The sequence below is a fragment of the Lycium barbarum genome, chromosome 10 (genome assembly GCF_019175385.1).
Source record: "Lycium barbarum isolate Lr01 chromosome 10, ASM1917538v2, whole genome shotgun sequence".
NCBI lineage: Eukaryota > Viridiplantae > Streptophyta > Magnoliopsida > Solanales > Solanaceae > Lycium > Lycium barbarum.
The window spans coordinates 16,753,496-16,780,615 of NC_083346.1; the positions used below are offsets into that span (position 1 = coordinate 16,753,496).

At 35.9% G+C, this 27,120-nt stretch overlaps 2 protein-coding genes and 1 non-coding gene across 4 annotated transcripts; 1 reads left to right on the top strand and 2 right to left on the bottom strand.

The window, feature by feature from the left end:
• Positions 1-264: 264 nt before the first annotated feature.
• Positions 265-336, bottom strand: TRNAH-GUG (transfer RNA histidin (anticodon GUG)). Its single transcript has one exon. It is a non-coding gene; the product is annotated as a tRNA-His (tRNA).
• Positions 337-8,458: 8,122 nt separating this feature from the next.
• LOC132613909 (uncharacterized) lies at positions 8,459-24,397 on the bottom strand. 2 transcript variants are annotated; one of them, XM_060328206.1, is made up of 8 exons: positions 24,150-24,397; positions 20,710-20,749; positions 12,215-12,322; positions 11,024-11,133; positions 10,807-10,914; positions 10,668-10,713; positions 10,301-10,432; positions 8,459-9,006 (listed from the first exon to the last, which is right to left on the bottom strand). In XM_060328206.1, the coding sequence occupies exons 1-8, from the start codon at positions 24,356-24,358 to the stop codon at positions 8,923-8,925; spliced, it is 837 nt and encodes a 278-aa protein (XP_060184189.1). In that variant the 5' UTR covers positions 24,359-24,397; the 3' UTR covers positions 8,459-8,922. The 2 variants fall into 2 exon arrangements, with proteins under 2 accessions (XP_060184189.1, XP_060184188.1); XM_060328205.1 differs by having other exon boundaries at positions 20,647-20,749; positions 24,150-24,396.
• Positions 24,398-26,094: 1,697 nt separating this feature from the next.
• LOC132612785 (egg cell-secreted protein 1.4-like) lies at positions 26,095-26,487 on the top strand. The gene has a single exon (XM_060326874.1). It carries the CDS (start codon positions 26,095-26,097, stop codon positions 26,485-26,487), a length of 393 nt encoding a protein of 130 aa, XP_060182857.1.
• The last annotated feature ends 633 nt before the right edge of the window (positions 26,488-27,120 follow it).

Genomic DNA, 27,120 nt, shown 5'->3' on the forward strand with positions numbered 1-27,120 from the left:
CCAAACACAAACTGTTTTTCGCTAAAAGTGCTTTTCCGACAAGTACTTTTTTAAAAAATACCTTTTAAAATAAGCTGATTTTAGAAGCTTGGCCAAACAGGCTATAAGTCTTATTCTCGTAATAAGATGAGCTTAATTGAATAAAAATCAATTTTTACGAGGCCAAAAGTAAACTTTTATAACTCAAGAGGGTCAAGTATAAATTTTCAGGCAAATTTTAATGTTGATTCTGTAGGAAAAAACTAAGTTCGAAAAAGTGTTGAGTGTGGCTGCTGGGATTCGAGCCCAGGTCTCCACGGCCACAACGTGGAATTCTCACCACTAAACTACAGCCACTTTGTTGTCTTTTTCTCCTACAAAAAATAGTAAAATGATAAGTGATGATGGTAAAAATACACACCTCAAGTATTACTTTTTTGTGAGTTTCTTACCTGAACTATCAACTGTTTGCGTTTCTTACCTGAACTATCACCAACTATTTATCTAAATACACCTAAATTATCAAGTGTTTACGTTTCCTACTTGAACTATTACCAACTATTTATCAAAACACACATCGACTAGTGTCTGATGGTGCCGGAAACTCGCAAAAAGTAATAATTTAGATGTGTTGTTGACCATTATCTCTTAATTTTTTTTAAAATTTTTTCAATTAATACCTTTAACTACGTAGAGTGCCATTTTTAAACAAACAAAAAAAAAAACGAGAGAGAGAATATACACCACGCAACATCGGATACAAGTCGAGGCGTGTTTTGATAAATAATTGGTGGTAGTTTAGATAGGAACCGCGAACAACTTGCAAAAAAAATATGATACTTGGTGTATATTTTTGATCATATCTCAATAATATATTAAAATCTATTAATGCTGCCAAAAGATCTTTACACTTCCAATATTAATTACATAAATCCTCTTACGAAGGAATTATGCCCCTCAGCCCCTGTACCGTGATTGAATCAACTATTCCTTAATTCATTTGAGTGATTATATGAATCCTCTTAATCTATACCGCTCTATTCATGTACTCAAGAGATTCATCATAATTAGATCATTTTTACACGAGCTATCAGACCTATTGAAACCATTTTCTTGTAATGAAGATACTAGTTAATTTGTGAAAAATTAACAGTTTTTGTTGGTTGCCGACTTTATTTAAGTTTTCGACATGATTTTGTTAAATTGGGCTAATTAATTAAAGTGGGATGGATTATGTATTCTCTAACAACGAGATGTCGCCCGCTCCTTGACCTCTCCCTCTACCCATTTATTAGTTGATGAATTCTTTGACTTAAATAATCTAATAGTGAAAATGACTTATATTTTAGTTCACTCGCCAAAAAATTCTTAATATTGACAGATAAGTCCTTTTTTGACAAATTTTCTTTTACTATATCTCTAAAAGAACTCTAAAAGAAAAAACAAGGGCGATAAAAGAAAGGGATGGAACATTTTATAATATATGACGTGTTATTACTGACAGTTAGTAAATGCCCTTGAGAAAAGGAAATTTTAATATTTAACTCAAGTTTCAAAGTCGTCTTCTACAAGTCCTACTTGCAAATGGGACTTTATCGATGCTCTAACGTTATCGACCGCCCAGAATAACAAAATAATAAAAGAGGGTGAGGTTCGAGATGATTGTTTTAGGCCTTCCCATAGGCTCCTTTTCGAATATTCTTCCGTCAATTAATTTTAATTTAAATATACTAACAATACAAGTAATATAGTTTTAATTTGTTCATCGTATCACGATTTTAAGTTCATGGCACGTATTTTCTGTTTTGGATCTGGTCCGTACAGATTTATCTTTCGAGCTAAGTCTTATCAAACTCCAAAAACGTTTTACTATGTATACTTGAGTTATGTCATAGTATAAACTATTCACTTTCCTCTTTTATTCTGATGTGAGATCTATTTAAGATGTTATATGCACTTTATCTTCATCAGCTTGTCAAATTAGAGGGCTGTCAGTCATACTTGACTCGCCGTTATCAGCCCGCTCTTCCTCAGGTTTGTGACACACTGATGCCACTGTCACTCTCTAAAGAAGCGCTAGAGCGAGCACTTTATTTTTCCTTTTTAAATTTTACAATGATTGGCAAGCATTTTGTGTTCATTATTAATTGTTTGTGTTTTTCAAAAAAAAAAAAAAAGAGATACATTTTTTTTTATTAAATAAACAGGAAAAAAGAGGTGAATTTAAAATTTTAAGTGCAAAAAGCTCCCAAGTGAACCTAGATATCATTAAGACCAAAAAAGCGCCCTTCAATTTTCTTGTAGTAATCTTGCTTTTAAAATTAATATTAAAATTAGAAAATAAATCAGCACTCAACACTAAGAGCTCGTTGGTTTAGCGGAAAAAAAGTGGCCTTTAAGCATAAGTGCTTAAAGTACTATTTAAGTATTGAAAGTTATTTTATAAATAAGTAGTTACATGTTTGGATAAAAGTGCTTAAAATGTTTTTAGAAGTAAGGGTGGTATTGGAATTAACACAAAATATGAGGGATAAAAGGATAAAGTTGTTGGTCAAACCAAAATAGCTTTTACGCCAAAAAAAATAAGTTGAGGTTGAACAACTTCTTGATTTTGACTTATTTTAAGCACTTTTTAACTTAATTTAAATTATTTTCTATTTTATTAAACATCTAAATAAGTTAAAAATAGCTTATAAGCTGATTTGACTTATAAGCCGATCCAAACGGCTCTAACTAAAATAATAAAATTCTTTCGAGGAGAAGGAAAAGGTTTAAAAAGAAAACACAAAAATAGGAGGGGTGCACATTAAAGAACTCCCCTCAAAGATATCCACTGTTTTTGTGGGGGCAAATTTAAGTTGTTCTTTCTGTACGTCACTATCTAGTTAGTGTAAGAAGAAAACAACATACACAACAATACTTTCTCGTCTTAAATAATGGAATATATTTTCCATCAGGAGCTATGACTAATTTGTACAAGAACTAGTTGAAAATAAAGAAAACACCGAAGGTATTAATGAAAATTTAAAACCATATATTCCCGTCACAGTTACTACTATTTAATTTAATTGAATATTCTATACTAGCTTAACGACAATATTTAACGAAAATAGGGCCTCAAGTTTCCTAAAATTATAGAAGGTCAACCAAGGGAAGGTCCATTTATAGTGTTAAAATTGTCATAATTTCAATAGAGTTAATTTCTATTTACTTATGGTGTTCAAATATTTATATGCTCAGTGTAATTTGATCGGCTAGAACTGATTACTTAGCTTAGTGTATACAACTAGCTCTTAATTAAACTGATTGAATTAATATTTTTTTACATAATAAAACTTTACTATGATATTATGACTAAGAAATACTTGTGACAGTTGATAGTATACCCCACAATGTGAGCTCGAAAGTTATTGATCCTATTAACAAAAATTTGCATCGCCTAAAGTTCATTGAAAGTGAAAATATTGAATACCAATGCTTTTTTTTTTCATGTTAAAATTATACTGAATATATTGTTATTTTAACACTTTTTAGAGGTTGAACTGAAATATTTAATTAAGAATAAAGAAATGTCATCCTATTCTTGGTGGGTCCCTTTACACCTTACTATTTAGTGCAGAGGGAATTACGATAATAATTCTTTTTTGGTTAAAAGTTTCTTGTTGTTATTGACTACAAGGAATATTATGAACCCAAAAGAAAACAAAATTTGATAACTGGACATGTGACAAAATCGACTTAGAGCCCGTTTGGATTGGCTTATAAGTTGCTTATAAGCTGTTTTTAGCTTTTTTGAGTGTTTGGTTGGCCAGCTTAAAGTCATTTTGTACTTAAAATAAGCTCAAAAAAATAATTGAGCCCATTTGACTTAGCTTATCTAAAGCAGCTTATAAGCTGAAAACAGCTTATAAGCCAAAAAAAATAAGTTAGACTATCCCAACTTATTTTTTTTAGCTTATAAGCTGTTTGCAGCTTAAAGGCATAAGCCCATCCAAACAGACTCTTAGCCATCATTCAGTTTGCCAAAAAGAAAACAGCTGTAACGGTCCAATTCCCAGCCAAATTTGATAAGTGGACATGTGACAAAATCGACCAATCTTTTTTTTTTTTCATGTACTAAGCTGAAGGATATCCGTCAATTATTGCGAAGTACGTTACACTACTCAATGATTTTCTAAAAGTCTTTCTTTTTATTTGTCGAAGATTTTATAAAATGAAGAGGAATAAATAACTAAATAAATAAACCAAACAAGAGAATTAGTCGGCTGTTGAAAAATTTCTCCATTTTATCATTACTCCTATAAGTCTTCCGGAAAGTTTAAGTAATACTTCTTTCATTCACTTTTACTTGTTCACTATGAATTTTACACAGCGTTTAAAAAATAATAATTAATGAATAAATATTTTATTATGATATTTTCATATTAATTAGTGTATAGTCTTGAGATTTGAAAAATGATTTGAAAATAGATTACCTATACTGATATGTCGGCTGTTGACAAATAATAAACCAAACAAGAGAATTAGTCGGCTGTTGACAAATTTCCCTATTTTATTATTATATATAAGTCTTCCGGACCGTTAAGTAATATCTTAATATCCAAGTTCCAACGAGTATTTCATTTAACTTACATGTCGTTTTAAGTGATGTGGATATAAGATCACCATTTACGTCACAAAAAATTGTCTTTTTCTGGATATAGAATCTAAATTAATGTACTCTTCTATAACAATTATTTTTCCACTTAAATTTAGAGGATTCATAAGATGCATAGTGTGGCAATAAAATCTATTACATTATTTTAGGATCCTCCGTCCCATATTACTTATCCACATTCCTAAAAATATCTGTCTTAAATTACTTGTTCATTAACAAAATAAAACTAATATTAATTAAATTTTCCCCATGTTACCCTTAATATTAAATGTTCTTGAAATTAATTAATATTAATTAGAGTGCATTTATTGGAGAGATAAAAGGGTAAGGTAGTAAAAAAATATATCTATTATTTATGATATACTAAGGGTGTGTAAAGGGAAAAGTGAACAAATAATATGGGACTGAGGGAGTATAACAAAATCTATTTTACCTAGTGTGGCAGAAAACTTTATTCATTTTGGTTAGTTTTAACTACTTGTTTTCTTTTTATTTCTCAAATAGAACAAAAACAAGGGAAAGGAACCATATTTTCTTTCACTACCTTTTTTTCATCTTTCTAACTTTCATTATTCCCTTTGTAGTTTTCATAGACTTGGAGAAGTCTCTAGACAACTTGACTATTTTTTTTTATTATTCAAATTCTAACTCTGTGATTGCCCTTGAATGTGAAGGCCAAATAGAATATCTGTAGGAGTATTTAGACTATCTAATACATTGGTATCCCAAATAAGAGAAAAGACAAAAGGAAGGCACGTGGGGCCATTCTTGAACAAACAGGAAACTGGTACCTAAATCACTACTTTATTTTTAGCTAATAAGACTTAGTTTAGAAGGCTAAAACGAATGCCACCAGATCTTTCATTTGTTTCTTTATTTCATTTTCTATTCTCAAAAGATTTGTCGTTCTGTTTAGCACACACATAAGCAAAGTCACGTGAGAGGGGAAAAATAACAATAGCCACGCCTAACTTGACATATTGACACTTGTAAATTAAAATATACAAACCATAAATCTGTTTCTTTGCATAGGTAAGTTATAACCACTCCGCTTATCCATTAAATTTTGGTCATGCGTATTTTCAAAAAGTCAAATCTAATTTTGCACTAACATATTTATTTCATACTTAATGGTGCTTTTCCTGTAGTCTGTCATTTTATAATGCTGATGTGTTTAAATCGATAACTTCAGTTATACGAATAGCTTTAACTGAATCCAATTTTCACTATCGGAAGTCAATAAATTACAAGTTAAGGAAACAGATTGTCAGCAATTTAAAAGTGGGTCATTTGCACTTTTGTTCCTATTTTGTGCTGGTCTTTAATTTTTGGCCCTCAAGACAAACAATTTTTTCCCTGAGCAAAAGTTTATATTTTCGCATCATAATATCTCACAAGTTATATCTCACAAGTTATGCCAAATCTCTAAAGAGCTTATAGTCAGCTAAGCATAAGTTCGATTTTGAAGGACAAAAATAAAAGACCAGTCTATTTGAAGGGAAAAACGTGCAATTTCTTCTTTAAAAGTAATATTTTTGTTCTATACCGGCCCAGAAAAAGAACTACGAGGCCCAAAAGCATGGTATGGATGAAGCAACACTTTTCCAGCTTATTACTATGGGCAATTCGCAGAATTACCTGTTGGGGTGGTCTTTAACTTTTGTCCCTCAAATTGGTGGTCTTTAATTTTTGTCCTTCGCCTAAAACTCATGGGTTTCGGATTCGAACCCCCGCTCAGTAAAAAATTTTAAAAAAATTCTCAAGGCAGAGTTTGAATTTTGCTCAGCCCCCTCCGGCAGACTTTGCCTTGAGACATATATATATATATATATATATATATATATATATATATATATATATATATATATATTTTTTTTTTTTTTTACTTTTCAAGGCAAACTTTTAGTTATGCCTTAAGGAAAATTTCCGCCTTATGGGGCAAACTTTTAGTTATGCCTTAACTAAAAGTGTGCTCCATAAGACATAACTAAAAGTATGCCCCATAAGGCGGAACTTTTCCTAAAGGCATAACTAAAAGTTTGCCTTATAAGGCAAAGTCTATGCCTTAAGGAAAAGTTCTACCTTATAGGGCATACTTTTGGTTATGCCTTAACTAAAAGTCTACCCCATAAGACATAACTAAACTATGCCTTAAGGAAAAGTTATGCCTTATGGGGCAGACTTTTAGTTATGCCAGATCGCTTTTCCTTAAGGCGTGTATGCCGGATCCGGCATACACGCCCCCCAGCCGTGCCTTGCGAAATTATTTTTTTATTTTATGCCTGAGTGGGGTTTCGAACCCAGAACCTCAGGTATTCGCCCACCTTTCCAAGCGAAGGGCAAAACTTAAAGACCACAAATATGAGGGACAAAATTTAAAGATCACAACTATGAGGGGTAAAATTTAAAAGACCACCCCAAAAGAAGGACAATCAGCGCAAAAAAATGTATTACCATCACTATCAGACCACAATTTCTTGGAGAAGTAATTGCACGGTTTGCTTTGAAGTGGTCTTTAGTTTTGTCCTTCTTTTGGGGTGGTCTTTAAATTTTGCCCTTCGGCTAAAAACTATGGGTTCCAGGTTCGAACCCCACTCAGTCAAAAATTTTAAAAAAATTCACAAGCGAGAGTTTAAATTTCGCTATGCTCCCACTGACAGAATTTTAGTTATGTTTAACCAAAAGTCTGCCGATGGGGGCAGACTTTGCCTTGAGGCACATATATATATATTTTTTTTAACTTGAAAAGGTAAACTTTTAGTTGTGCCTTAACTAAAAGTATGCCCCATAAGGCGAAATTTTTCCTTAAGGAATAACTAAAGTTATGCCGGACCCGACATAACTATAAGTTCCGCCTTATAAGGCAAAGTTTATGCCTTAAGGAAAAGTTCCACCTTAGGGGCGTACTTTTAGTTATGCCTTAACTAAAAGTCTGCCCCATACGGCATAACTAAAAAGTATGCCCCATAAGGCGGAACTTTTCCTTAAGGCATAACTAAAAGTTTGCCTTATAAGACAAAGTCTATGTCTTAAGGAAAAGTTATGCCTTATGGGGCATACTTTTAGTTATGCCTTAACTAAAAGTTTGCCCCATAAGACATAACTAGGAAAAGACTTTTAGTTAAGGCTTAACTAAAAGTCTGCCCATAAGTATGCCGGACCCGGCATACAGTTGTTAAGGAATAACCAAAGTTATGTCGGACCCGGTATACTAATGCCAAGTCTGTCCATAAGGCATGAGTATGCCGGGCCCGATATAACTTTGGTTATTCCTTAACAACTGTATGCCGGACGCGACCCAAACCTTGCCTTGCAATTTTTTTTTTTTTTTTAATTTATGCTTGAGCGGGGGTTCGAACCCAAAACTTTATGATTTCTGCGCGAAGCTCAGGGTTGTAACACGAAGGGCAAAAATTAAAGACCAACAATATGGGGGGCAAAATTTAAAGACCACAAATATGAGGGGCAAAATTTAAAGATCACCCCAAAAGAAGGGCAATCCGCGCAAAAAAATGAATTTCGCCCTTCAAATGGGCTGGTCTTTTATTTTTGCCCTTTAAAATCGAACTTATACCTAGCGGGGCATTATAAGTTCTTTAAGGTCGCGGGCATAACTTGTGAATATTATAATGCGTAACTTATGCCCTTCTAGGCATAAGTTCGATTTTGAAGGGTAAAAGGCAGATGACCCCAGTTTCTTGGTCAATTCAGCATCTATGCTTTCCAATAGGGTCATAACTTCTTTAAATAAGGCATGCGGTGAAAGTGAGGTAATGAATATACTCAGAGATAGCAGAAACTAGGAGGCAATAGCATGAAATATCTAGGTAGTTCAAGTCTTTGTATTTCTTTATATTTATCATTGAATTTGACAGTTACTTTCAATGTTTTACATAATCAAGTGAAAAGAGATACTTTCAAAAAGCTACAGCATTCTATCCAACTACCATCCTCGCCGATCACATGCCGGGGAGATAAAAGGGTGAAATGAGAGGTTAAAAGAATCTCTGCACTAAGTTCTATAACTCAACCATATCACGAACGATCACATCAGAACCACATAAATAGCAATTACAAACTTGAAATGGAAAGAATCAAGCTCTCTAACTTGTAAGTACAAACCCCAGATTTACACCTTTGTGATGGCATTGAGGTATTAGCTTTGCCATGATTCTCATGCTCGACTAAGTGAGCGGTATTCTCTCGTGGACTGTTGGTTTGATTCGAGTACACAACCTTCATGTATGCTTATCAGGAAAAGATCAGATGCCTTTTGATTCCCTATCTCATGCTTTCCAAACTCGGACTGTGCTATCTACAGAAGAAGTTATCATGCAGCTTTCTTTTGGGTGATAACTTACGCTAGTTACCTGCAAGGGAGAAGCAACTATTTGATCTCTTCGTACATTAAAATTATCCCCTATTTGTTAAGTTTTGTATCATTCCTATGCATGTTGGAGCACTTGATAGATGAGTGTGAACATGCAACACCTGAAAATCTTATGCAAAAAGTTCCCATTAATTTTTCTTCTTTAGGTCAGAAAGCTTCTACCACGGGATCAATAAATCATCAGACTGAACTTGAATATACTAGACCAGTGAGAAGGTTAAGAGAGCAGTAATGCATGATTATATTTCGTCTTTGGCCAGAAGGGATTTTCTTTTTGCTTCAGTATGTGGGTTTGTACCTTTTTTAGACTATAACAACTTATTTACTTGTCAACCAGAAAACAACTCCAAAGGAAAGTAAGAAGAAGCTAACACAATCCATAATACAGTCAGTCCATAATACACAGCATGCTGCAACTGAATACTGTTTCATAAGAATGCTAACAGTTTGAAATGGAGCTAACTGAGGGCTATATGTAGGGGCAAACAGATTTAGAGGCCTATCTGCAAGCACATATTGGATAAAGAACATTGGAAACACACAAAAAGTAAAAACTTCTATCTCTAAAGCCTTTTTCCTTTTTTTAAATTTGACCCTTCTCTATTCTTTTCTTAGTGGGTGGTCTACCTTAGAATGTTGAGCACTTTTACCTGTTTCGGTAAGAATAGCTTGAGTAGAAATATCTAAATCGTCAACAATATCTTACTGAAGCAGGCTAAATAGGCTCTTTTCAAAATTTTAATAATTGCATTACTCAATTATTTTAAACTTTTGAACTCCTAAATCCATTACAAAAAATAAGAAAAAACTACAAATGACTTCCTCTTCTCTTTAGCTAGTGACAAAGTTTATATTTTGAAACAACTGGGATGTTATTGGAAGGTGCTTTGGTGGTTTGAACAATTACAACAACTACAACTATGCCTCAACCCCAAACTCAAGTTTGGACTGGTTATGAATCCTCACCGATCATATATTTCCATTTAAGCTAATCTCAGGCATTATTATACTGTGATTTGAATTATCTAAAGAAACAGTAATCTTCTAATGGGCTCTACAAATTTTACTAGAAGTGAATGATTGCGATGAAGGTGAGATAGAAGGCTATCTAGTGTAACAGAAGTAAATAGCGCAAAAGAATAGAATAAACCCAAATCAGGAGATTAAATTGGTATTTCCCAACTAATCAGGTTTGGGATTAAATAGCTATTGGGGATCCTCCAGGTTATTGATCATATTGTGTAGCTAGTCTGCTAGATGCATAAATACTTTACCACTAAATCATGCGCTCGGAAGCTGGACACAACTGACGCATCAACCAGATCCCAGAAGTAAATATAGCCATCTTCCGAGCCGCCAGCCACATGTGCATCACTGTTTGTAAGGCAGCAGTCTGTTTTGAAAGACTACAAGGAGAAACAGTAAAACAGAATAAGTTAGGGGCTATTACACCGCTTTACCTGGAAAGTATACAAAATCGAGAAAAGAAAAGGAGAACCACCAAAGTGCCAAAGCTGGGATCTTCTAGAAAACAGTTCCTATTTATTTCTCTACTTATTAAGTTACATTTTGTAACCGATAAAAGAAATGATTGCTATTAGACCAATAGACCACCACTCAGAACCAGGTTTCCATCCTAACCTTGCAAATATGACCCTTATATTCTTGCAATAGTTCGCCACTAGACCTGTTGAAAGCAAATTAAAAACAAGATGGTATGAATAACAAGGGCTATCAAAAGGCAAAGGAAACAAGATGACAGACTTTCAAAAGACATTACCTATCCAGAAGTCGAAGGGTTGAATCTAAGCAACTTGCTAATATGCAGTTGCCATCATTTGAAAGAGAGATACAGTTGACAGGCTGACCAAAATTATCAGATATCTCTCTACAGAGAACATATACATTGCATTAACTAACAATCCTTTCCGAATATTACATCCCGGAGCAAAAATGAGAAAGAAAATTAACGATTTTAGCATATAGGCAGTACATACCTACCAATTCTGATGTCAAATGTTCGAACAGTTCCGTCAACACTTCCAGCAATTATCTCAGTTTTTGTGAGACAAATAGACATGACACTATCTAGGAAGGTATCAATAATCTGCAAATTAAACAAAGCACAGAAGCTCAAATCTGTTTTTCGTTAAAAGACCAAAAAGAGAAAAAGCTCAAATTTTAGCCAGCAAATAGAAGATGGCACCAAGGGCCTTGTAAAAAAGGAGGAAACTAGAAATTTTGCTCGACAACCGGAAAGTAGGCTAAATTCAACAGTCATATGTTCAATTTCTCATGGAGTCAAATTCTCATCAGTACGTGCCAAAATAAATGGACTCCTGCCCTGAATGTCCAGCTAAAGAACAAGGCAAGCATAAACACCCATTTTAACTTCTGTTACCATATGACTTGTATTGCTAGTTACTTAGTTTCCATCTGTACATTTGGTGGAATCTAGCATATCTTGGCCAAACGTTTCGCATGGGCTTGATGTGCACTATTTACGATGTTTCAGTTACCAAATCTCTTTCTCCCCCGCACCCGCACCCGCACCCGCACCCCCACTAGCTCTCCTCTCTCTCTTCAAGTCCAATTTCCTTGTTCCCATTTGATAACCTGTTGAGTGTTGATACTGAAATGGCCCATGGTTTGCATCTTATACTACATATTGCATTGAGTTTTATTTCTCTTGTAAGTTTTTCCTGTACCGTCCTACCAGTTAAAGATCAAGTAGTTTTTTCCTTCCTTTTAATTTTACTTCCAAATTAAGTTAAAAACTAGATCAGTTGAGGAACAGACTATTAACATAATCCAATTTAAAGACGTGTCTGATTTTTGTGACTTCCTATTAGCTGGTCTCTGCAGTGTTACAGGGCATTGAAGTAGAAGAGAAAAATACTCTTCCAAGGACAGGAATGGATGGGTGTTTTGAGGTTCAATTGTGGAACAAGTCCTTCTGTCTGAAACACTGTAAGAGATCAAAGCACCTTCACAATTCCAAAACAAACCTCTAATCACATCGTCCTAGACATGGTGTTTAATATGAAGAGTGTCACACTTGATTGTCAACTCAATTTATTTCCTCAGATCTAAACTTATTTGGTTTAGCTGAAGTTTAGCCCTAACTTCTAGTGCTACTGAGAATGTTTACGCAGATATATCTTGCAAATCAAAGGGAAGTTATTCACCTGGATTGGTTCAGTGCTGCGAGATCTGCAATCCCAAGCACGCAATGATTTATCATATCCTGCTGATACTACAACAGAAGCATACTCATTAAACTTCACAGCATTCACCTGGCAGGGATGGAAGAAGAGGAAACTGTTAAACAAGCAGTGGATCCACTGCTGAATCATTTAGATGCAAGGTAGAACAATTAGAGATCATGCTTTAAAATCACGATACTAGCTTCTAGCAAAACCCACCAAAAATAGTCACTCTCTTTAAATACCTAAATGTTTTTTTTTTTTTCCGTACAAGTACTCTGAGCTACATAAGGTATACAATGGCATTAACTGGACAAATCTGGTTGCATTTTTTTGCGCGTTATACGGTCATACATTAAATAATGAAAACAAACACTTATCAGAAATTTGAATAGATATTTGAAATGGCAACACACGGACAACAGATTTTGGTTCAGCTTTGGACCCAGCAGAACAGAAGAAAACATTCTATTATGGCAACAAATCAGACATGCCGCTGGAAGGTTCAGAAAAGGTTACAGAAAAATGACACTCCAAGGCCCCAATCACAAAGGAAATGTTAAAAAGAAAAAGGTATAAGTGTAATTGAAATAAATGCGGACCAGATTAAGGCTACAATCACAAATCAACAATAAAAGTTTAGATTTTTTTTTTAATTTCATCTGGAACTTGAAAAGCGTAGTCGTTGTTGATTGAGGCATCATTGTAGTAATAGTTGTTGTTGCTAGAATTTGAAAAGCACAAAAGAACCAAGTCACTGGGTTTAACCCAAAGATGAGGTTTTGAAGCATCCATATATTTTCTTTTTTAATAAGGTAATGTTAACACAAAAAACATAAATATGCACTACAAAGTCTCGAAAAGTAATTGTTATAAAGCAAAAGGATTTCACATAGAAGATACTAGTAACTTGACTCTTCAAGGCTGTGAGAAATTATGAGAGAAAATATTATTATTGAATTGTGTATCTACATTATTACATTGACCCCTACTTATAGACACTACATCCCAATCCTTTTCCATATAGGATACTATATACAATCCTATTCCTATTCTAATAACACTCCCGCTCAAGCTGGTGCATACAAGTCATATGTACCGAGCTTGTTACAGATGTATCTAATACAAGGACGACTGAGTGACTTGGTGAAAATATCCGCAAGCAGATCACTCGACTTCACAAATTTAGTAACAATATCTCCGGAGAGTATCTTTTTCTTGACAAAGTGGCAATCAATCTCAATGTGCTTAGTCCTCTCATGAAATACCGGATTTGATGCGATATGAAGGGCCGCTTTGTTATCACACACAAGTTCAATTTGACTGATTTCTCCAAATTTTAGTTCTCTGAGCAACTGCATAATCCAAACTAGCTCACAAGTTGCTACAGCCGTTGCTCAATATTCTGATTCAGCACTAGATCGAGCAACGACACTCTGTTTCTTACTCTTCCAGGACACCAAATTACCCTCTATTAACACACAATATCTGGATGTAGAACGTCTATCAGAGGGTGATCCTGCATGATCATCATCTGTATATCCAACGATCTGCTCATGGCCTCGATCTTCGAAAAGCAATCCTTTACCTGAAGCTGACTTAATATATCGCAGAATGCGGACAACTGCATCCCAATGACTATCACAGGGAGAATCTGACTTTTTTTTTTTTTTTTGGTAAAGTAAACAAATTTCATTAGAAATGGCATCAAGTAGATGCAAAGTTACAGAGAGAAACCTAAGCTTCAAACATAGAGCTGCATGAAGCTAGATTGGTGAGCAAAAACCTGTGCAAACAGTCTAAACCTATGCTTCCTTAGAAACTCTGCTAAATAAGAGTCAAGGAGCCAACAAAATCCAAAAAGTTATCAACATTGTTTACAGGAGTATGGAAATGCCAACCAAACAAACTAACTAAGCAGATTCCTTTCAAAGAACTGGTGGGAGTTGATTTTCCATCAAAGCATCTATTGTTTCTTTCTTTCCAAATACACCAGAAGATGGCTGCTGGGATCATTCTTCAGATCCTTTTGATGGATTTGTCAACTCTCCATCATATCCAGCTTTCAAAAGCATCTTTAATAGAAGAAGGCATAACCCAACTAAGACCAAACAATGAGAAAAAGAAGTGTCAGACAGCAGCAGTCACTGGGCAGTGCAAAAATAAGTGATTCACAGTCTCATTGGTCTGATAGCATAGATGGCATCTGTTGATAAGAATGATGCCTCTCCTTCTGAGGTTGTTTTGGGTCAGGCAAGCCCCTTTTAAAGCTGTCCAGGTGAAACAACTGACTTTCAGAGGCTGCCTAGTCCTCCAAACATGCTTCCAAGGCCAATTTTCAAGCAAACCATTCTCAGAACACCCAAACTCGTAGCATTATTTCACAGTGTATTCCCCCTTCTTTGAATTGCCCCACATGATCCTGTCAGGTGCCTCAGCTAATATGTAGTTTTCGAGAGCACCCAAGAGCTGTAGGAGGTCCTTGATTTCCCACAGTCAATCTTGGAGATTTCTTCTGAAAACAGGGCTCCAAACATTGCCTTCCCTATACTGTGCAATGGAGGCATCTCCATTGCTTGCTACCCGGTATAACCTTGGAAAGGCAATTTTAAGAGTAGATTCACCTAGCCATAAATCTTCCCCGAATTTAATGTGGAGACCATTGCCAGCCTTGAAGGAGATTTTTGGAAAAAAATCCTCTTGAAGGTTGTTGATATGCTTCCAGACCCCTACGCCATGTGGTTCTCTGTTTCTGTTAGCGCTCCAGTGATTTTGGGCACCATACTTGGCTAATATGATGTCTTTCCAGTAACCAGCCTCAGGTTGCCCATATCTCCATAGCCACTGGTTGCCCATATCTCCATAGCCACTTCATTAGCAATCCCTTATTGTGCAGCTTCAAATCTCTGATCCCCAACCCTCCTATGGCCTTTGGAAGAGTCACTTTTTGCCATTCGACTAGAGAGAATTTGTGGATTTGACTGTTTCCTTCCCATAGGAATTTTCTTCTAAGTCTGTCAATTTGCTTAGTGACTGAACTTGGCATAGGGAAGAGGGACATAATGTAAGTAGGAATGCTGTCCAATACACTATTTATAAGTGTGACTCTATCTCCGAGAGAAAGGTATTGCATCTGCCATGTAGCAAGCCTCTTCTCCATTCTTTCAATAACTCCATTCCATATTTCAACAGACTTGAACTTGGCCCCAAGAGGTAATCCCAGATAAGTGGTAGGTGGAGAATCAGTATTGCAACTTAAGATCTCTGCCAGAGCTTCTAGGTTGGGAACTTCATGACTGGATAGATTTTGCTTTTTAGCATGTTAATGTGCAATCCAGAGATTGATTCAAATACCATCAGAGTGATGTCGAGGTACTTCACCTGCTGACTGTCTGCTCCACAAAAAATCAAAGTATCATCTGCATAAAGTAGATGAGATACTGTGACAGAGGTGATGGGATCTCTGCCCACATGAAATCCCTGGATCCATTGGAGTTCCTTGGCCCTTTCCAGCAACTGAGTTAGCCCCTCCATAGCCAAAATAAACAAGAAAGGGGAGAGTGGGTCTCCCTGCCTGAGACCCTTTTGTGGAGAGAAAAACCCAACTGGACTTCTGTTTACTAGGATTGAGTATTTTACAGTAGAGATACAAAAAAATATCCACCTTATCCACCTATTCCCAAAGCCAATCTTCTTTAAAAGTTCAATTAAATAGGTCCAATTTAATTGATCAAAAGCCTTCTCTATATCCAACTTGCAAAGAATGCCAGTTTCCCCACTTTTCAGTTTCCAGTCAAGAACCTCATTTGCAATCAGAGAAGCATCAGTGATTTGCCTATTCTTCATGAAAGCACTTTGTTGCCCTGAAACCAGCTTGCACATCACCTTTTTCAACCTTTCAGCTAGAACTTTGGCCACGAGCTTGTAGACACTGCCTATCAGGCTGATTGGTCTGAAATCCCTGAGTTCTATTGCACCTTTCTTCTTTGGTATGAGAGCATATCTTCCAGGATCACTGAGTGGCTCCTCCAGTCCTGGCAGGAGTCTAGCATTCGGATCCATAGGAGTGTCAATGGGTCTACATCCCATCATTCCTGTCTCCTCAAGAATGTCTAAGGCATACTTGCGTTGCGAAATAACAATACTTGATGTGGATTGGGCAACCTCAATACCTAGAAAATACTTCAGTCTGCCAAGATCTTTAGTCTGGAAATGTTGAAAGAGATGTTGCTTTAAATTAGTTATACCATCTTGATCGTTGCCAGTTATAACGATATCGTCAACATAAACCACCAAATAAATACTCAAATTTGGAGCAGAATGTCGATAAAACGCAGAATGATCTGCTTCACTACGAGTCATGCCAAATTCTTGAATTACTGTGCTGAATTTAGCAAACCAAGCTCGAGGAGACTGTTGCAGACCATAAAGTGACCGACGCAATCGACACACCAGATTAGACTCCCCATGAGCAACAAAACCGGGTAGTTACTCCATATAAACTTCCTCCTCAAGATAACCATGGAGAAAAGCATTCTTAATGTCCAACTGATAAAGAGGCCAATGGTGGACAGCAACCATGGATAGAAAAAGACGGACATATGCTATTTTAGCCACGGGGGAGAAAGTATCACTTTAATCAAGCCCAAATATTTGTATATACCCCTTCGCAACAAGGCGAGCCTTAAGCCGATCAACTTGACGTCCGGACCAACTTTGACTGCATAAACCCAACGACAACCAACAGTAGATTTACCTGAAGGAAGAGGAACAAGCTCCCAAGTAACACTAGTGTGTAAAGTAGACATCTCATCAATCATAGCCTGTCGCCATTCGGGATGAGAAAGGGCTTCACCTGTAGACTTAGGAATGGGGACAGAGGACAATGATGATACGAAGGCATAATGGGATGATGATAGACTATGATAACTTAAAAGGGTATAATGTGGGTTAGTATTACGAGTGTCGGTGTACCTTTCCGAAGTGCAATCGGCTGATCAGGAGGAGATAAGTCCGCAGTAGGTGCAGGGTCCGACGTATGACATGAATCATCTGGACCTGATGCTGGACGCGGTCGATGATGATAAGTCAGAAGCGGTAGCACTGTGACTGGAGATGTAGAAGTAACTGTAGATTCGTCAAAGGTCGGTGTAGGTAAAACCTGAGATATAGGTAAGACCTCAGAGATATCAGGATGATCAGAAGGGACCTACAGTAATGTTGAGACTAAAAAAATGTGACATCGGCAGACATAAGATATCGACGGAGATCAGGTGAGAAGCAACGATACCCTTTTTGAACCCGAGAATAACCAAGAAAGACACATTTAAGAGAGCGAGGAGCTAATTTATCTGTCCCCGGAGCTAGGTTATGCACAAAACATGTGCTCCCAAAAACACGAGGAGGAAAAGAGTATACAGATGACTGAGGATATACGATGGAATCTAATTTTGAATAGAAGATGAGGGCATTTGATTAATTAAATGGCAAGAGTAAGGACTGCATCACCCCAAAAACGCAGTGGAACATGGGATTCAATGGGAAGAGTGCGAGCAGTCTCAATGAGATGTCTATTCTTCCTTTCTGCTACCCCATTCTGCTGAGGGGTGTAGGGACAAGATGTTTGATGAATAATTCCTTGGTGAGTCATAAACTGCTGAAACTGAGAAGATTTGCATTCTAAGGCATTATCACTACGAAAAGTACGAATAGAAACACCAAAATTGATTTTGTATTTCAGCACAAAAATTCTTGAATATAGATAATAACTCGGAAGGATCTTTCATTAAGAATAGCCAAGTACATCGAGAAAAATCGTCAATGAAACTAACAAAATAACGAAATCCTAAACGTGAACCGACTCTACTAGGACCCTAAATATCAGAATGAACTATTGAAAAAATAGACTCTGCACGACTCTCAGCACTACGTGGAAAGGTAGTAGTGCGAGTGCGTCTTCCAAGTTGACAAGACTCACAATCTAATTTGGACAGACTAGAAAAACTAGGCACCATCTTTTGTAACTTGAACAGACTCAGATGTCCCAATCGTTTATGGATCAAGTCTGGAGGACCTGTAACGGAGCATGCTGTGGAGGAATTAGGAGAGGTAAGTGTTAGATAGTAGAGGCCTTGTGATTCATATCCTGCACCAATCACTTTCCCGTACTGCTGCGCTGCATAACAAAAGAATCATCAAGAAATATTATGGCACAATTTAGGGCACGTGTCAAACGACTGACGGATGCAAGATTAAAAGGACAACCAGAAACATAAAGAACAGAATTTATAGTGACAAAAGATAGGGGATTAGCTTGTCCAACCTCTTTTGGTTTGTTTGGATCACATTGGCTAAAGTAATAGCTGGAAGAGATGGTGAATAATAAATATTCGACAAAAGCGATTTATCACCAGAAATATGATCAGAAGCGCCGGATCTACAACCCATGATCCAACGGTATTAGAATGTACGACTGAGGCTACTTGTGGAGATGTCTGTTTACTTGCTCGATATTGAAGGTACTCATTATATTCTTCTTTGGATAAATAAACCCGTTGATTACCTGTGGTGGCAATCTGAGCAACATGAGCGTTCTTGGGTGGTTGACCATGCAGAGAATAGCATAATTCACGAGTGTGTCCAAACCAATTATAGTACCTACACTTAGGTCGAAATCTTCCAAAACGACTTCTTCTTCGTCGATTCTTCATGGACTGTGATGTTCGATTTTTCTGATCTCCTCATTAAGTAATATGAATTAATCATAGGACTGGATTTTCTAACTCCCATGTTTTTAGAGTTAAATATATCAACTCTGAGAGACATAGCGAAATCTGACTTGAAAAGTGGCCTGGAATCTAAAATCTGAAAGGACAGTCGCGGGAAAACTGGCCGGAAAAGTCAAAAGGGGATCTGAAAATAAAAATAGTTGCTGTAACAGCTTCAGTCGAGGTCCACAGTAAATAAACAGATCTGGAAAAGCGTGAAACACCGCCGGAAAACCGCAGATCTGCTAAAACTCTGCTGCGCCGGATTAGGGTTCTAGCAATCGGAATCTGGAAAAATAATGGAGGGATAGGCTCGGAATCCTTGGGCGACCCTAGAGAAGAAAGATCTACGTCGGGAGCTTGCCGGAAAAGGTCGCACATGCCTGGCGCGTGGAGCAGATGCGCCGCCGGAGACGTAGGATTTTCTGGCGCGTGAAGGCGAGTCTGCCGGAGTGTTTTTGTGGGGTTTTCTCGCCTGAACCAGATCTACGCTGTGGTGGTGTCGGAATTTGCACAACACCACTGGATACAGATTGTGATGTTAACAGCCACAGGAAAAATTATGCACGGTGGTGATTTCTTTTTCTTTCGGAACTTCGCTGGAATATTGCACAGCGGATATTTCCTCACTAATGCTCTGATACCATGTAAGAAATTATGAGAGAAAATATTATTATTGAATTGTGTATCTACATTATTACATTGAGCCCTATTTATAGACACTACATCCTAATCTTTTTCCATATAGGATACTATATACAAATCCTATTTCTATTCCTATTCTAACAAAGGCAAACAAGAACACATAGAGGATACTAGTAACTTGACTCTTCAAGGCAAACAAGATATGTAATTTGTATCTTTTTGATACGGTTACCAAGCATGAATCAAATTCTTTTATTGGTAAGATAAAGATGATAAAATAGCTATAGCTTCAACACCTTCAAGTTAACAACTCCTAGGCCATGAACCTTGACATTTTACCACCTTTAAATTGAATAATTTGAAACACACAGATTATCAAGAACTATGACCCGATTTTTGACATCGTCTTCTTTTATGTTGACGTAATATTTTCAGAGGTTCTGCTTTTCCCCGTTCATTGTTTTCGAGAACTTAGTTGCCTTATTTGGACAAGCTCCTTGAATGAAGATATTGTTATTATTTAACAATAATTATTATATTGATAAGTTGAGTGAAGAGACTATTACACCACAACAAGGATAGTGATTCACATTTCCAGCAGTAGTCATTCCGTGCTTGCTCTTAATAGTATTCATACTAATACTACTCACCACTACCGCTACTAAGCATTGCCATGGGCCATCATTATTCTCAGCTACAAATTAATGCGACCTTCTACAGCTAATCCTGTCATCATTTATTAGTATAGCTTTAGTGCCAACCTATATTTCCTGAAACTGCTGCAACCCAATCTCCTCTCCCCCCAAGGTATTTTTCTGTTTATTGTTTCAATGGTTATAACTGATCCTTTGATACTTTCTCACAAAATGTTTCTGAGAAAGATCTGCCTCCATATAGTATTTACCAACTGATTTGAACAGACCTTCCTGTATTATACTCGTTAAAAATTTCCAATGAAGCTTTCCTTGCATTCAGAATTTAGGAATAAGAATTTGTATCAACCTCACTGTCATGGCCACGAAATTTGCGAATCACATGACCTGTTGTGACATCCCAATAAAATACCTGTCGATCGCCACCACACGAACAAAGTTTTGAATTGTCCCTACAATATTAACAGTGGAAGCATGCGAGCCATCAAAAGTTTGCATCATTAAAAGGACTTTCGAATCATGCCAAAAGAATGATAAAAACAAACCATATAGTCTAAACACTAAGGACTTGAATACTTGATTATACAAAAGGAGATAATTTCCAACATAAACATATAAACGCAGCCAAGATATGTTGTTAATTTTTTTACAAGTGTGCATGATATATTACTATTTACTACTCTTTTAACTCAAAGTTTTGTTCTTTGCATTGACTTTTCCCTTTTCTTAATCTGTATATTGACTTTAACCTTTTCATTCATTATCAATAACCAGTTGACAAAGACAGAAGTGTATAGCACTTAGAAGTTTTAAGCTTTATACGAGGTTCTAGTTGAAAAGTTCTCCCTTGAAAGTCCCTGGGTAACAAAAGGTTCAAGTGCTTCTTTTGAAGTAGGAATCTGGAAGCACATCCATTCATTTTGGAGCAAGTTTAATGATATTCTCGTTTCTCACTTGGAAACGGTAGGAAAATTAAATTTCGGGAAGACGCTTGGTTGGGGCACTCTCCTTTAAAGACTTGTTTCGTGAGACTTACAGCATATCTTCTCTACAAAAGCTGAAGGAGCTGAGTTCTCTACTGCTCAAGGGTGGGATCTCTTTCTGAGAAGAAACTGGAATGATTGAAAAGTATGAAGTACATGTCAACTTCTATTCCTAGACCAATCAAAGATTAATTCCATTACCTGGAAGGGTCAACAAAATAGTAGCTTTTCAGTCAAATCATGCTACAAGTTGCTATCCGCTTTTGACAATAGAGATTTTTGGCCATGGAAGAAGATTTGGCACAACAAGTGCCCCTGAAAGTATTTTGTTTCACTTGGTTAATGGTTAGAGAAGCCTGAACCACTCAAACAAACTTTCAACGATGTGGTTTCCAACTTTGTAGCAGATGCCCCCTTTGTGAATAACATCCAGAAGATGTTGGTCATTTGTTCTTGCATTGTAAGGTCACTCACATGCAGCGGAGCTTGTTCTTTAGTGTTCTGGGAGGAGCTTGTTCTTTAGTGTTCTGGGAGTAGCTTGGTCTATGCTAAACTCCGGTTTGGAGTTTTTGGAGAACTGGAACAGAGAGAGACTATGTATTCACTTAAAAAGAATCTAGAACACGATTTGATTGCTATTTGGTCACAATCTGGACCGAAAGAAACTACAGACATTTTGAAGGAAAATCAACAAATATACTTAGCCTTAAGTTTAGAACTCTTTCTTTGCTGGCTTTTTGGTGCTACCACGCCTTTATAAAAGATATGGATGCCATGTTAGACATGATTGGGAATTTGCATGATTTGTAACTATGTTTTGACGCACTAGCTCAGTATTGTTCTTCTTTTTAATAATATCTTTTACTACTGATAAGAAAAATGTTGTTTAAGCTTTTACCAAGTTTGGCAGCAAGATGAAACAGCAACTCATCTTCTATCCTCAGGTGCTGAACCTAGCGACCTTCTATCTAAGATATTTACTCACAGGTTTCACCTAAATTTTAGTTTAAATAGGAATAAAACTACGTCTCAGGTTCTCCTCACCAGCTTTTGTAAAACATCAGTGAATCTTCTTATGCATTAACACTATGCTTGATTGGAGTAAATGAGGAAGGGGGCAAGGAGAACTGTACCTTTAGTTTCTTTTTGGAGCACCCATATTGTACAGATGAATGGGTGGCTTTAGTACAGAACCATATTATGGTGTAGGTTCTCTTCTTTTCTGTATATTGCTAGTGTAGGTAAAAGAGGAGGATAAGTGAATATTTTGATGGATTATATACCTTTCTATATTCAGCTTTTTTCAGTCCATCCAAAGTTGGATTTGAAGGAAGAAATATATACTCCCTCGTTTCAAATTGAATGTCCACATTTCTCTTTTAGTTGGTATCAAAATTATGTCCACTTGCTAGAATAAAGTGTTCACAAAACCACATGAGATACAAGTATATATTTATATTCCTTAAAGGGTTCTACAAGGAAACCCCTTTAACAATTGTCCAAGCAATTTTCTCTACTTTATTCTACAAAACCAAAAAGCTTACACACGACCACACATTCTCACAACAAATACTATACAATGCAAGATTTAACCTTTCTTCACCTAACTGAGAAATCAACATAAGACATTCAATTTTAAACAGACGGAGAAACTTTTACTCTCTTCCAACCATTTCAAATAGCTAAAACTAAGATTCCTAAAACATCACCTGGAAGAAGTAAACCAATCCCTTTTTTCTTTCTTTTACATCCCCTTGCCTTTCCTACCAATTAAAGTTTAAATAGCCAAAAAGACAAAACACAAAAAAAAATAAAAAAAAAATAAAAAAATAAAATCCACCCTATACATTGTTATGCAATGAAGAGCTGGTAAAAAAAATGTGATTATTCATACTCTCAAGCTGAATAAAATGATCCTTTCTCACCATTATTTCTTTGTTGCTTTCTTTGCAAAGTGAAACAGATTATGTTAAATGCATATTCAATAAAAAAAGGAATTCTAGATTACATCTCCCTTCGTCCCAATTTATATGACACTTTTTCCTTTTTAGTCGGTCTAAAAAAGATTGACACCTTCTTATATTTAGTAACAATTTGACTTTAAACTTCTCATTTTACCTTAATGAGATGATTTATGGCCGCGCAAAATATCTATTGCTTGTTTTAAATTTCAAGTTTCAAAAGTCTTCGTATCATTCTCAAACTCCCTGCCTAGTCAAACACCTTCACATAAATTGGGACAGAGGGAGTATATAATGAACAATATACTCTCTCCGTCTATTTTTACTTGTCCTGTATACTAAAATATTGTCCATTTTTAATTATCCAATTTGAAAAATCAGGAGATAATTTACCATTTCATACTTATTTTACCCTTATTATTAATTATTGGGTTGGAAAGTTCAAAAGAAATTATTGGCTGCATGACTTTTAAAGTATATTTGATTGATTTCGATCATTAGAGAACTTAGTAATAATAGTAATAATTAAGGATGATATAGTAAAACTGCCATTCTATTTCCAAGTCAATACAGGACAAGTAAAAATGGACAATTCACAAGTTTTTTCACAATATATTACTCCCTCCGTCTCATTTTAAGTGTCTTACTTTCCTTTTTGGTTTATCCCACAAAGAGTGTTGATAATTCAAATATTCTACGTGGCAAGTTTAAAACCACAAGATTCAAAATACTTTTTACTACTTTACCCAGCTTTAATTCAAGACAATTCAAAAGTCTCTCTTTATTTCATAAACTCCGTGTTAAGTCAAACTAACACACTTAAATTGGGACGGAGGGAGTAGATAGCAAAACGCAAGTATACAGATATCAAAAACAATTAATTAATGAGAGAAGAAGAATAGTATTACTGAGTGACGTGTACATCACGGACTTCACGGCCGTGAGCTTTGTAAGTTTTAATGTGAATTCCACGGTGAGGATTCCATAGCCGTATCGTGCGGTCTTTGCCGCAGCTCAGTGCGTATTCGCCGTTACTGTTAAACCTCGCCGCTAATACAGCTCCAGCGTGTCCTTCTAGCACGTGTACCTTCTGCTTTGGCACTTGTACAGCCGTCATCCTCGCCGGTAACGACTAATTGTAGTATTTCAGTTTTGCTCTCTAGGAACCAATTAACCAAATGTTCGATAATGGGCTTGTAGCCCAATGGACTTTGGGCCTCACAAGATATAAGCCCAGAAGTGTTTATTCTTCAAATGGACTGCTCTTTATTTTTTGTCCATCAAATGGGTTGATCTTTATTTTTTGTCCTTCAAAATTGAACTTATGCCCAGACAGGGCAGGGATCTAGTCGCTCAATTGGTTTGACTACATGAAATTTCACCTTGTTAGTGAGAATTCGAATCCCCATGTTGTAATCTCCTCCCCCATCCCTATGTAATAATAAAAAAAAGTTTAAGAAAAAAATAATATGCCTAGACAGGCATAAGTTCTTTAAAAGCGCCGGCATAACTTGTGGATATTATGACGTAGAATTTTATGCCTCTCTACGTATAAGTTCGATTTTGAAGGGCAAGAATTAAGGACCGACACAAAATAGGGCTAAAAGTGCAAATGACCCAAGGAATCTCTTACTATTTTTCAAAATTTTGCACGGATTGTCCTTCAGACGCACCGGTCTTTAATTTTTGTCCCTCATATTGGTGGTCTTTAATTGTTGTCCATACTCCTTATTTAATGAAACTATCCAGATATGCCTCACTTGGCATAAGTTTTATAACATTTTTATCTTTGAAAACTAGGCTTTTGCCTCTCTCGGCGCTAGTTCTATAGGAAGCTAAACGCTAACTATCCCGACCGAAATCTGAAGTTATGCCGCGCCAAAAGTGTTGAAGGGAAAAAATTAAAGACCACAAATTTGAGGGACAAAAACTAAAGACCACCCCGAAATAGGGGCATTTGTGCGAAACGCCCCTTATTTTTCAACCCAGTATACATAGATTAAACACTTATTATACACGGTTATATAAATATTATACATAAAGTATACTCCTTCCGTCTCAAATTATTTGTCTTGTTTTTTTTTTACGCGCCCCTTAAGAAAATATTAATTAGGAGGAAGTTTTGACTATTTTACCCTTATTTAAGTCTTAAGATATAAACTCTCTTCATTGAATATTTATGATATATATGTGTCATCTCCCCATTATTGATGTGTTTGTAATTTTCAAAAACAATTACTACTAAAGATAAATAAGAATAAACAATTAACTTTGTCTTGAATTTCTAAAATGAAACTAACTATTTTTTAAAAACACAAATGATAATTTGAGACTGAGGGACTATATATAAATTTACACCGACTATTTAGTTTAAGTGGTCAGCTGGTAGGCTATTTAAAATAATCAAATGAGATAAAAGTAAACAGTTTATAATTCAGCATTCAGGACCTAGAACAGCAGTGCGAACTCCAAAGGTTAAGCCTATTTCCTTGCTGTTTTATGTTTATATTTCAAGTTATATCTAAAGGTGCAGAATTCCTTGTGCACTCTATTCCTAGTTGGTAGTATCATTTACAAATTCATCGACTGTCTCTCTCTACATGAGACTAATTTCTCATTCAATGTTCACTTTATTAGAATCCCATTATATTGTCTTAATTATCCATGGCTTTTGGCTTTTGGATGCCATGCAATAACACCATAGACATAAGTTTCAAAAACGTCATTTGCTGAAAAAGTCCCCTCCCCTCCCCCCTAAACCCCTATAAAATCCCAAGTTCACTTCCAACATTTCTCATCTTTTCCTTCTCAACAAAATACACACACATATATATCCATCCCCCTTCTTCAACCATGGCTTTGAAATGTTGCACTTTCTTCTTAATCATGTTAACTGGTTCAATAACAAATGCTAGAGAAATACCAACAGTGCCAAGACTTGATGAAGCAAATCAAGGAAATATAATGGAGTGTTGGAATGCACTTGCGGAGATAAAATCATGCACAAATGAGATAGTTGCTTACTTCACAATTGGGACAATTGATATTGACTTGCCTTGTTGCCAAGCAATTTCTGTCATCACACATCATTGTTGGCCTAGTATGCTCAGTACACTTGGGTTCACTCCTGAAGAAACTAATATGTTGAGAGGTTATTGTGATGCTTCAGCTTCTGGAGCTACTAATAATAATGTTTCATCTAGTTCTGGTCCTGCTCCATCTCCATTATTGGCTGGAAATGAGTGATTAATTTATTAGGGAGACTCAAAGGCCATATTCTTACTATAGTAATTCGAATGCCACTAAGTTATTTATATTTTAGCTTTTTAATTACTACACTAGTATGATTGGGAGAACCTTGTAATTTTCCCTAGCTCTAATATATGGTTGTTAATTTGTGAAAATATGGTGCTGTCTCGTTTTTCTCTCAATAAATTAAATTTGGTTTATTTATATCTTGCAAGTAAAAAGATAACTCATGTGAATATATTGCTCCTCGTAGTTTTCGTCAAAAAAAAAAAAAAATTCTAATTACAGGGTAATGAAAATTTTACATTACTAAGTGCGATTTAAGCTAATATAGAAAGTCATCTCTTTTATTTTTCAGGTTATTAATTTTATTTGTTATAAGCATATGTAAAGTTATCTGTAATAACTTTTTAAATAATATGATCATGATAATATAATGAACTTTTATGCTGCCTAATATAAAGATTTAAGGTGGTATTTAATATGAAAGTCGGGATTGAAATGAATAAACAAGGAAATACAAAAATTACCAAATCCTAATTTCCAAATATGATTTTCATTTCCCCCTTTGTTTCTAAAATTCTCTTTCTCCAGTTTAACCGCTCACAGACAGGGGCGGAGCTAATCTTC

Bases quoted from the DNA above. Each gene is read 5' to 3' on its own strand.
- LOC132613909 (XM_060328205.1), bottom strand. From the start codon at position 24,358: ATGACGGCTGTACAAGTGCCAAAGCAGAAGGTACACGTGCTAGAAGGA. The intron at 12,323-20,646 runs GTTGATACAAAT...CATCCCTGCCAG, and splicing joins TTCGTGGCCATGACAGTGAG to GTGAATGCTGTGAAGTTTAA. The intron at 11,134-12,214 runs GTGAATAACTTC...TTTAATTTGCAG, and splicing joins GCAGCACTGAACCAATCCAG to ATTATTGATACCTTCCTAGA.
- LOC132612785 (XM_060326874.1), top strand. From the start codon at position 26,095: ATGGCTTTGAAATGTTGCACTTTCTTCTTAATCATGTTAACTGGTTCA.